General features: G+C 37.5%; 1 protein-coding gene across 2 annotated transcripts in view; it reads left to right on the forward strand.

Annotated features, from left to right (window-relative positions):
- The first annotated feature begins 1,851 nt into the window (after positions 1 to 1,851).
- LOC132841819 (serine/threonine-protein kinase MARK1-like) overlaps positions 1,852 to 12,907 on the forward strand; it is a 55,462-nt gene continuing 44,406 nt past the window's right edge. For both annotated transcript variants that reach the window (XM_060864362.1, XM_060864363.1), the window contains exon 1: positions 1,852 to 2,116. In XM_060864362.1, coding sequence (XP_060720345.1) covers positions 2,066 to 2,116 — 51 coding nt within the window. In that variant the 5' untranslated portion in view covers positions 1,852 to 2,065. The remainder of the gene's footprint in view (positions 2,117 to 12,907) is intronic.

Below are 12,907 nucleotides of genomic sequence, written 5' to 3' on the forward strand. Positions count from 1 at the left end.
ATAAATATATATATATATATGAGCTGAATGGCCTGATGAATCATGTGTCTTGAATTATTTTGAATCATTTTGTGTTTTTGTGTTGCTTACCTGGGGAAGAGATGAGATGGCCTAAGGATGAATGTTCTGCTGGAACACCTTGAGTCCTGGCATTAGTGTGGAGGTTAATTTGAAACGTACCACTTGAACTTCTGCAAAAACTGTTCAGAACATGACAAAGAGCTCAAGGTGTACTTGGCCTTCAAACTCCTCCATACATCGTTTGGACATGCTGGACAAATCTCATCTTCAACTTACAGGACTTATAGAGGACCTTCAGAGGTCTAGTGGAGTCCATGACTCAGTGGTTTTGCCAACACAAGGGAGAACTACACCATATTAGACAGATGGTTTTAATGTTATGGCTGGTCCATGTAAATATCTGTGGAGTTCAGTGAGAGTGTCACCAAAAGTGCTTAATGAAATATTTTTAAGCAATACGGGTAAGCTGAAGAGGCAGCACCCACCAATGCCAAAGTTACAGTTAACTTAGTATATGTAGTGTATGTAGTGGTGTAAAAATGTGTTGGGGCCCTTCCTGTTTTTTTTTTTTTGCATGTTTGTCACACTTTAATGTTTCAGATCATCAAACAAATGTAAATATTAGTCAAAGATAACACAAGTAAACACAACATGCAGTTTTTTAAACTATGGTTTTTATTCTAAAGCTTTAGAAAATCTTTATATCCTTTCCAGACTGATACATCTAAATCACTTTCTTTCTCATTTGTTCCTGAATTTCTTTGGATCTTGGCATGATGTGTAGCTTTTGAGGATCTTTTGGTCTTCTTAATAATAAAAACCTTCATTTAAAAACTGCATGTTGTGTTTACTTGTGTTATCTTTGACTAATATTTAAATTTGTATGATGATCTAAAACATTAAAGTGTGACAAACATGCAAAATATATATATATATTTTTTTAAAATAAACTTTTCTTATCCCATCTGAGGATGTTGGGGTCGGAGCGCAGGGGCAGCTATGATACAGGGCCCCTGGAGCAGGGAGGGTTAAGGGCCTTGCTCAAGGGCCCAGCAGTGGCAGCTTGGCAGTGCTGGGGCTTGAACCCTGATCAACAACCCAGAACCTTAACCACTAGAGCTACCACTGCTTGTGAAATGGTCTTACTATACACCAATGCTGACTTTGCATTGATTAATATTGAGGCACTGCTTTGTTTGTGTGTAATAAAGAAGCAATCCACCTATATAAAGTTCATGAACGAATTGTTGTATTTAAAATTAAAAGTAAGCTTTGTGTGTAACCTGATGGAAACACATATATTTAGTCAGCAGGGACTAATAAACTGATTAGCATCAGTGTGTGTCAAAAAGAGACTACAGCTTCATAAATGCAAGCAAAAAAAACAATTTAAACTCTACTACTCTACTACTTTATTCAATTACTACACTCTGTCAAAAAACATTATCACTCTCAATTTACTGTCAATTACTTTTATTGCCCTGACATACAGATGGGAACCCAGATTTCTTCCTACATGTGTTATCTGGATTTACATGGTGCACATGTTTTAGCCTTCAACACCCCGATACCTGCGTTCGCTTTGTTGCGTTTCCAATCTCAGAGCGCAGCGTGGAAGCCAGGAGTCCCTGCAGCTACAGTATATGATACTTCCTGTAGGTGGCAGAACACAATAACCGGATCTCCTTATTGTGCATATTGTGCACTGAGGGTCGATGCCTTTACTGCAATATAGGGAGTCTATGTAGGGAACACGGGTACATTTGGTATACAGCTCATGCGCTCTCGCATCCATCCGGTTGGCCGCTGCACACACGAGCCAAGAAGGTTGATGGAGTAACAGCAGAGCATCTTTATTCACAGCAGCTCCTTTTGTATCGGGATCACCATTTCTGGATCTCAGACTTCTGGAAGTTCGTTTGGATGTCGATATGGGTTTTTTTTCTTATTGCGTCTTGCACGCCGTGTGACAGGCCGTTAGGGATGTAGTAGGGTTCAGCAGGGACTGACATTCGTTAGCTCGAGCCGGCCTGAAAACTCAAATATGTCCATCCGGATGCCTTTACCCACTGTAAACGAGAGAGAGACTGAAAATGTAAGTATGGAAGACTTATTACATATTTATGCGCGCTCATGTTGGATACAGCCTTTGCTTTGGTTTGGATGGTTGTTTCAAAACACTAAAAACATCAAATACCCGAGTCATTTGTACAGTAGTATATTTATTTGGTCAGGGTGTTATTATAAATTGTTGTTTGTATTTTGTGTTAGAACTAGATGTGGTTAATGAGGTGCTCTGGAATTAACGCGTACTATAACACTTATAGCCGGTAATAACCACTGTTCACATCCTCAGACGTTCCAAGTTGAATTTTTTTATTTAAAGACTAAACAATGAGCTGAAGAAGGACTTCTATTAGTTCCTTTGTGGTGTTCCTAGATGTCCAGGCTACAGGTGTTATAAAGGAAATGTGTCCAATTTTATAGTTTATTTACATTTTATTTGGCAGTTTTCCAGAAAAAATAAATCCCTGTTTAGCAACTCGGGAGCAAGGAAATACTCCCTGAGAAGACATGAGGGGAAAAAAACTTATGATGAACCAGAGTAAAAAAAAGGAATCTCAGGTTATTAAGCATTACTCTTGTACTACTGCATTCTGTATTGTCAAGCAGCACTAAGGATGTTTAGTATGAGCTTACCAAGAGAGTAAGGCTCCTGGGATGAGCGAGGAAAAGTCTTTATGATTACTGCAGTTTGTTAAAAGTCCACGGAAAAAAGGGTGAGAAGGGCATAAAAATAAGCATCGTTCTGAGTAGATGATCGAAATAATGTAGAAATATATAGACATACTATCTGTTTAGATGTTCTCTTTAAAAAGTAGGTTAACATGTACTGTAGGTTTGAAATTATGTCTCAAAATCCCAGATCTCAGAATTTATGTCTCAGAATCCCAGATCCCAAAGTACAATTTTACATCTCTGTTTTCGATCGTATTAATATATGACATGAATAATGCACAAGTAACTTGAAAATGAAAGTTTACTCAGAGCTATTAAAAATGTATTAAAAAAAAAAAAATAACCAGTTATTCATGTTAGGAACTCATGCTCAGGAACTAGCTTTTCTAAGACAGCTTATCTTGATATCCCAGGGAATATATCCAGTCGACTGCAGGGTACCGTATACACACATACACACCTAGAGACCAATTTAAAGTAGTCAGTCCACTATGTACTGTACCAGCATGTTTAACATTGCTAAACCTTGCCTACTCTCATCAAACCCAATACTGATTTACTTCAGTTTTATTGTTTAGCACTTAGCACTTAGCACTTTAGCACTTTTAATAATGGACGTTGCTGCAAATAAGCTTTACAGAAATTCATATAAATCTAAAATGAAATTAAAATTTTATTACTGTTGGATTTATCTAATGGATGTAATTGTGTTAATTGTAGCCATAGTCCTGCACAATGAGGATCTGCTCGGTTGTAGAACCACAGTTACATTCATTCTTCTTCCTTTATCACATACTGTACTGACAGTTTTTAAATCTTGAAGTTGTTTGTAGCTGTAGTAGCGAAGTCCTGCACTTCAGGGTCTACACCTTGTTTTTGTTAAATTTTCAAATACAGTGAGCTACTGAACCAAATCCAGGGAGCATTGCCATGGTGCTGGTACAGTATCCAACAAGAATCCTACATTTTCTTTTTTTTTTTTGGGTTGCACGATGATGTACTTTGACGTAATCTTTGCAGCTCCATCCATCCGATGTTGCAGTTTCTGAAACCCCAGCTTAATGGGAGTGTCTTGGTGACAGATGTCTCTTTCTTTCTTTTTCTCTACATATTGACCTGTCAATTCTTTTGTCTCCCAAGACACATGAAACCAACCAACCACATCTTTTCCCAGCTGCTGCTCTTGCTGCATCACATCTCAGTGTAACACACTTGGAGGAAAGTACTAACTGTCCTCTTCCACGTGATTGAGAGAACCTGTCATCTTTCCTACAAAGAAAGCACAGCCGATTTTGTTCTCCTGACTCCCAGTCATGGATGGCTGTAATATTGTCAGTATGTGAACTTGCTCTCTACTGACAGTACTACAGATGTAGGTCTTAAGCAATGACAGCCAAGGGTGCCTAAAGGTAGCCTGCTGCCTAAAATTGTCTAGGACAGTGATAATGCAGGAAGTGATAATATAGTGCCTGCCAGGCCTATGTGCCACGGACATGCCAGGATTTACATGGACTGTTTTGTCAGCCTGTATAGCTACTGAGACCATCGGTGACTCTACTGGTGGAGTTCATTTCAGCCTTCTGCACATGCCATTGCAGCATTTTTTTTCTCAGGCCTTAGACTCACTATACTTTTGAGTGTGTATAAAGGCTTTTTAATGCAGTTGATGCCGTGTGGGATAACCCAGGCACTCGCTTGCTTGACTATACCACAAATTAGATTAGCCGTTCAGTCAGATTCAGTTTCACTATGGCTGCTTTGGAATCAGAGTGTGCGTGCTGCTTCTGAGCCACACTCCTGCATTATACTCTGAACATCAACACCCAGATGGCCTACTAACTAAAGTGTTTGGCAGAAACTGAAACTTTAGGATCTGTTTCTGTATGTATGCGAACACTCCTGTGCATTTCCTTAGAGCTGTTTCCGTGCCAATAAAAAGGCAGCTCTTGCGTTAAGTCCATGCCTGCTGCTCGGCCCTCTGCTGTGGGATTCAGTAAAAGCACTCGCTCTTCTCCTCCCATGGGGCTGATCATCCGTGTCTCCTGCTCATTTTTGTTCCAGCTGACGCAACGTGGTGAAGGAGAGTACTTACATTTCGTCCCATCGAGCGTTGCAGCCGCATACTCTGCTTACTTCACACAGCATCAGAATCAGAAAAGAGGAAGGGAACGAAGAGCCAGCAGTATTTCCATGACCTGCGAGGAAGCAAGGAATTCCATAAAGTATTCAATATAGTAATTCCATAAAGTAATTCCAACATGTTATGAAGGATTCATTGCACGTGCACCAATACTGTCATGCTACTAACACACAAATCACCATAGTAATAAGTAAAACCCACAGAGAACTGTCTTCCTCAGTGCACAGTAACACACACTCCTTGGACATTGCGGATTTACAGGGAAGAAAAAAAAAAGGATTAGCACAACATACTCAACATCTTTGCATCCATTTATTCCCTTTTGATGACATTGTTCTTTATTCCCTCTTGATGACATTGTTCTTTATTCACTTGTGAATAAACAGTAATCTTTTATCATATACCACTGATGTGAGGTCATTGTAACAAGGTCAAGGAAATATTCCTGGGATGGAGAACTGATAGCATGAAGAACCTACAGTATGTAGACATGTAAAAAAAAATCTGTATATATATTATTTGGAAAAATAAAAGGGCTTTTCACAATGTACCCCAGGGTTTAGAATGAGCCAGAATTAAATTAGTGTGAAAAATCCTAATTTTTTTTATCTTAAGGTCTTAAGGCATGTTTTTTTAAATATACATCATCATGCTGAAAGGTTAGGAAGTTGTTGTGTTATGAATATTTAATATTTGCACAGACATAGACAGGAAAGAGCAAGGACATGACATCCACAATTTATGTGCACGCACACACACACACACACACACACACACACACACACATTCATCAGAGTTGTTCTTGAAGGAAACAGTGAGTGCTTTTCATTTTGGAAGTTGGTGCTTTTATCTGTGCATCATCAAGGGCTCACAAGGAAAAGCATCCAGCGTTCAACCTGTGCGGTCTCGATTACATAGCAAAGATAAAAGTGAATAGTCCCTGCTTTTTCTCACTTTATTTGTTAGATAGATAGATAGATAGATAGATAGATAGATAGATAGATAGATAGATAGTTAGATAGATTGCATAGCGCAGGTACATAGCAATGAAATGTTGGTGTTAATTCTGGTTTTGTGGAGGCGCTCATTTACCTTCATGTCATCGGGTTTCTGAAATTTTGTAAAGATTCTATGTATAGCTACATATAAGTGTACAGTAGGACAGAATGAACAGTAAAGTTGTTTTCAGTACCTGCAACTTGCCTAGCTACTTACAAAACTGTTCACCACAGGATACAGCAAAGGGGAAATAAATAAATAAACATATATATATATACCATGTTCCTGATTATGATGCAAGTAACATATCAGTAGGATTTCATTAAAATAAATATTCAGGTTTTATTTTTATTTCAGAGAAAGTCTTTCTTATGTTTTAAGACAACTGGTGTCAATCTTAGACAGGTTACGTAATTAGTTTGCCATGTGATCTTAGTTAAAGGGAAACTAACTTAAAGAGGTTGTTCAACATTATTAATCAAGTCAAAGTTCTTATGCAATATGGGGAGGAAGAAAGATCTTTCTGAAAATGAAAAGCGTGAGATTTTATTCTTGCAACGTCTTGCAAAAGGCATGGAAACAATTGATATATCGCTAAATCTGAAAAAGAGATCATCGAACTGTCAAAAGATTTGTCAGTGAATTACAGCCAAGAAGAATTAGATCAGATAAAGGTTTATTAAGAAAGGTTTCTGTCAGACAGATTAATGTTATTAAAAGGGCAGCTATGAAAAAGCCACTGTTGAGCAGCAGACAGGTATTTGAAGCTGTAGGCTTCTCTGGAGTCCCAAGAACCTCTCGAATGCAGGATCCTTCAGAGGCTGGCAGTTGCAGTCTGCTATGGTATCGAAAGAAGAGTCATGCCTTCCGGACTAAAATGATTTTCATGCAGTATAACGCACCATTCCATGCCGCAAAAAACACCATTGATTCCCTGATTGCTTTGGGCATAAAAAGAGAAAAAAAATCATGGTGTGGCCACCATCATCCCCTGACCTCAATCCTATTGAGAACCTCTGGAGCATCCTTAAAATGAAGATCTATGAGGGTGGGTGGCAGTATACTGTACCTCCAAACAACAACTCTGGGAGGCAATACTGGCATCTTTAAATGAAATACTGCAAGAAACTATACATGGACTTACAAGTTCAATGGATGAGAGAATTGTTAAAGTTATCTCCAAGAAGGGTGCATATACAGTATTAATATGTAACTTGATCTGTAAATAGGTTTTTTTGTTTTAAATTGGGTTTATTCTTGGAAAAATGATCTATCCATGCAGCACACATGACAGAGTTCTGTTTTGGGTTTATTATAACCTATTGAATAGTTTCAAACTGCAATCTGCATAATTATGTGGAACATATTTTGCTTTTTTTTTTCCTTCAAAATATCAATAAAACTGTTTGCAGGACAAAATTAATCCTTAACCTCTTGAGACCCGAATGTCCTCATATGAGGACATAACAACTTCATTGTCTATATATTTATTGTACCAACCTTATATGAGGACTGTTACTGTAGGTATAATTCTTTTGCCAAACTGCTTCCTTGAAAACACATTAAATTTACAGTTAAAAGCTATGAATTAAGAGAAACAGTCAGTAGAAATAGTAGTGTACACAACAGTAGCATACGGGTCTCAGGAGGTTAATGATACTGACTGATTTGGAAAAACAATAAAAAATGGCATGTGCATAATAATTTGGAACACGGTGTATATATATCTATATATCTATATCTATATCTATATATATATATATATAAATATATATATATATATATATATATATATATATATATATATATAGATATAGATATATATATATATATATAGATATAGATATAGATATATAGATATATATATATCTATATATCTATATATATATATATATATATATATATATATATATATATATATATATAGATATTTATTTTCGGATAAGCAGTAGAAAATGAGTGAGAGAGATGAGTGAGATATTTATCCCCTCTAAGAAGTGCTTGGTTTGGTAGGGTCTTTCAAAACACTAAAAAGATCAAATACCCAAGTCTTTTGTAGTATATTTGGTCTACATGTTATTATAAATTGTTGTTCTAGTTAAACATTTAGATATGTGTTATAACTAGTGTGATGTTATTCGTAGTCCACCTGAGTTTATAGAGTGCAGGTGCCACTTCAGTCCTCTTCAGATGTGGTTAATGAGGTGCTCATGTAATAAACACTGTTCACGTCCTCAGACGTCCCAGGTTGAATTCTTTATTTAGGACTAAACATTGAGCTGAGTAATGACTGCTATTAGTTCATTAGTGGTGTTCCCAGATTTCCAGGCTACAGGTGTTGTAATGGAAATGTGTCCGATGTTTTAGTTCGTTTGCATTTTATTTGGCAGTTTTCCAGAAAAATAGATCCCTGTTTAGCAACTCAGGAGCAAGGAAATACTCCCTGAGAAGACATGAGGGGAAAAACCTTAAGGTAAAAACCCTACATATATATGTACTGTATATACTGTATATAAAACCCTGGAGTTCAGTACTTGACCAGTGGAAACATTATTATTATTATTATTATTATTATTATTATTATTATTATTATTATTATTATTAAGAAGAAGAAGAAGAAGACGAAGAAGAAGAATCCTTAAATTATTGTCAAATTAGCATCGTGCTTTGATTTAATTAAAACCATTGGGTTCTATTCAGTAAATCCGGCTTAATGCAAAGAACCATATTGGTTTTCCATAAACTCTTAAAAATAAAGGGACCAGTTTCTTTGTTGTGGAAAAAGCTACTTTGACTATAAATATTTTTTTAATGGCACTAAAAAAGGGTTTTTTAAAGAAACATTTACTGAAATGAATGAACTGAACCTTTTTCCACATAGAAAATATTTTGTGCAAAAGGTTTTCACAGTGATGCCAGTGAAGAACCATTGTTTATGAATGAACCTTTCAGTGAATGGTTCTTAAAAGAACCCATTTTTTCTTAGTGCCCTAAAAAACATTTTAATTGTCTGAAGAACCTTTTTCGACAAACAAAACCTTTTTGCAATGGAAAATTTCCGTGGATGTTTTCATACAATCATGCAAAGAAAAAAGGACCAGTTAAGAACCTTTGTTTATAAGAGTGTATATGGATCAAGTTATATGATGGAGCTTGTTGATCAGGTCATGAGCTGAATTCCCAGGACCACTAAGCTGCAAGGCCATTAACGCTCAACTGCTTAATTCTATAAAGGAGATAAACATTGCTCTGGATGAGGGCATCTGCCAAATGCAGTAAGTGTGAAATTCAGGCTCTATATAGAATCATTCCTTTAATAGTGTAAGTCATGCAAAGACTTCTTAAATGAATTTGGCTGTATATTTGGAGTTTTTGTCTTGAACCGCCTGTCCTCTATTAGTATTTATGTCCAGTACAGAAAGTACAGAACCAGAATTCTATATAGAACCTCAAAAAGCATGTGAGTCATGAAAATCCTTAAAAATCTCCCACTGTTTCAAGTTAAAGTTCCTCAGGATCGACTAGGAGCGCTGAGTAATCCTCCTACCGCTACACCCATGTCCCCTTGTCACTATAGCTGGATATTTTTGTTCTTCCTACAATTATCTTACACTTTTGCTGCTGATGGAAGTGTGATCTTTCACCACTTTTTGGTTTATCCTAAAAACCAACAAAGAGAACGTTGTCATTAATAAAATGTCCTTACAGAAAGAGGTTTCTTTTCCTAACTCTAGATTAAATGACCATAATATAACCCCTGTATTTTCTTCTGAATGATGAGTATATATTGAAAAGTAAAGAGGAAATTATAAATCCATTATTGAGCCCCAATGAGTTATTAAATGAGAAAAGGTTGGTTTAGGTTAGGAACTGCTTCTTGTTTGTTACAGTTCAGTACAACAGAAGCTCTAACTACCACCTGTGGTAAAGAAATGGACTTCTTACAATCAGTATAAATAAATTAATACAGTATAATGATCTAAAATGAGTCAGGACTCATGCTGGCTTCCAGGGTGAGACGTGTTTTTCCCTCTGTTGGTTGAAGATTACGGTCAATTTTTAGATCCTTATGAACAAGCACTTGGGGCATCTCACAGATATGGGTTTGAATATCATCATTTGCTTTGAAGAAACATTTGTGTGAAAAAAAATAGTTTTTAATTTCTTTGAATATGTTGCCCCTAGTAGGCTAGATAAAACCAAACATACTTTACATTTTTGAAGCCTTCAGTGTCTACTTTCATATGAGTCATTAATTACCACTGTGGGGTGTGACATGACAAATGCCCCCTTTTCCACCAGAAAGAAAGGGGTGCTGGTACAGAGCTAGTGCTGGTGCTTGTTCGAAGTTGGTTCCACTGGCGAGTCTTCTAAGAACTGGTTTGCCTTTCCATGGGCTAGAGAGCCATCACAGAGCCAAGTCTTACGTCACTGTATACAACGTTATACAGCAACGTTAGCGCAGCAGCGGCAAACACAAACACAACATCAACAATGGCGGATGTTGCTTTACTGTTAATGCTCATGGCTTTGCGAATCTACATTGGCATTCAAATGTGGCAAATCCTAATTTAAAATGATACAAGTATGGCGCTAACAATGTTCTCTTTTGTCTTGTTGGTCCCAGTAGCCCCGCCCCCAGCCCCTGACGCAAGCGGTTATTAAGTCTAAACCATAATGTTTTCGTGCTACTTAAAACCACTTTTCCTGGTTCAGAGCCGGTGCTTTGAGTGTCGAAAAAGAAAGAACTGGTTTTAAATAAGGCTCTGGCTCCGAACCAGCACTCAAACTGCCTAGATGGAAAAGGGGCAAAAGAGAGATAATGCTGGAACCGGACACAACAAAACAGGAGGAAATTCCCTCTTTTTTTTTTTTTTTGCCCTGTGGGAAAAACAGTTAAGTTGCACCAATGCTTGATGCCATATCTTATCCCAAAATCAACTCGAATAAAGAACACGAAGTCATGCAATAGAAAGTTTGTTCTTGTAAGGGGTTTGGTCTTGTTAGTAGCCAGTAACACATAATACTATTTCACTTCTGGTAACTAAAGATTTTAAGCTAAAGCCTGAGACGCGAGTGATGCGAGGAGATTATTATTCTCAACAGCGTGAATTATTTTCATGCCTCCAACAGCAGAAATCTTAAGCTTTAATGTCTAATGTCACTAATGTACAAAACCCAAAAGACTGCACACTCATTCACCCGAAATTGTTAAGTGTTGAATGTTGGATGCTTCAAGCATTCAACGATCACAGCTTTGCTTATTTAGCAGAAGAGCGACGGGGCTACGAGGCACTGATGCTGGAGGAGCAAAATTGTTTAATATACAGTAGCTGGCAACAATCCAGCGAACAAAACATCTTACATATATCTTTTAAATTATTTTAAGTTGTTTGATTCCTTTTTCAACATTTCAACCAAGGGAGTCCAGTGTTATCCTGAAAGGGCTGGTGTGGGTGCAGGTTTTTTATTCCAACCATGTCAAACCTGAGTCTATTAAAAGCCAAGAATATCTGATTAAACAGGTGGAATAAGGTGTGGATTCTGCTCAATTGGTATGAAAACCTGCACCTACACCAACCCTTTAAGGATATGATTGGAGGTCCTTGCACCAGACAGTATGGTACATAGTGCATAGTGTAAGTGTGTAGTGTGTAGTATGTTATTTGGGAAACAGCAGTGGTGAGTGTCCATGTATGTACTGTGTATTCATATATATTCTCCAACAGCATCTAGTTTATTCTTATTGATGGCTGTTTTAGCAACTCATAGATGGGTGTAAAACTCCTCCGCTGACAACGAAAAGAACACAGAATTTAAGTTGTTTAACAGAAGCTCCTGTGGTTTTAGCAGATTGTTGAGGCTAGTCAGCTTTGCAGGTCCAATCTAAAGGAAGCTATTCCACCAGGAGATCATAGACATATTCGTTCATGAGTCATCCTACCAGAAGTCCTGCTGGCTCTGTGGCATAGCAGCGACATCACTGATGAGCTCAGGGTCTCTGGGCACAAAGGTGATTTCTTTTCTTTTCTTTTTTTGGGCTTTCTGTAGCCAAAAAAATGCTAATGCTGCCAAAAATGAATGCAACCTAGTAGGAGCCACTTAGCATGGTGTGAATGAGATCATGCCATCTGGTCCCTGTTAGCTTTCATTCACTGCTAGTGATGGTCAGGGCTTTATTAATTTACTGCTCTTCCATGCAGTAGTTTAAGACTGTTGAGGCATAGGAAAACTTTGCAGACGAATGCAGGGAAAGTTCAGAAAGGTTATTAGATTTGACGTAAACAGAGAAATAGGTCATGCAAAGCTTTCTACCAGGAACGTGCACGCAGAACGTCCCAATCAATAGGACACAAAAGGGAGAACAGGACAGCCATTAAGGTAGCCTGATTTTAATCTAAATTTCTCTTGTTCTTCCTAATGATATAATAGAACCCAATTTAATCAGAAGTCATTTAATCTGAAACCCAATAATCAACATTGTAAAGCCCTGTCTGGTGCACGCTTATCTGGGGGACATTGAGAGGAGGAGCGAGTTTCTAGCACGTTTTATATATTAGCTACATGTGATCCTATATTTTATTTCATCCAAAATTTCAAGAACAATTTAAAAATACAATAAAAACAATAATCACAAAGTATACAAAAAGCATCCATTTTCTTTTCATAACTAAGAAAGTGGTTCATATCCAGATTGGGTCACTGATACATGCAGTACGAGACTAAATACTGCAAGTAGCAACATCTGCTTGTCCGACTGCAAGGCGACGTCTGTATAGGAAATCAGAGACTTTGTAGGCAGACCGAACTAAAATGATCAGACAGCCACCGATTTTGGCGAAAACAGGAAGTAGTGCGGCCATAGATTGTCTCAGAGGAGAAGACACCAACATGACCGATCTGGACGGAAATCCGTCCAATTCTCAGAGGAGAATCTAATTCTGTCCAGATCTGGCTTAAAACTGCAGGATGATCTCAACTCAAAACTATCCGTTATGATGTTTGATT

This window comes from Tachysurus vachellii, chromosome 2 (assembly GCF_030014155.1).
Source record: "Tachysurus vachellii isolate PV-2020 chromosome 2, HZAU_Pvac_v1, whole genome shotgun sequence".
Taxonomy (NCBI): Eukaryota; Metazoa; Chordata; class Actinopteri; order Siluriformes; family Bagridae; genus Tachysurus; species Tachysurus vachellii.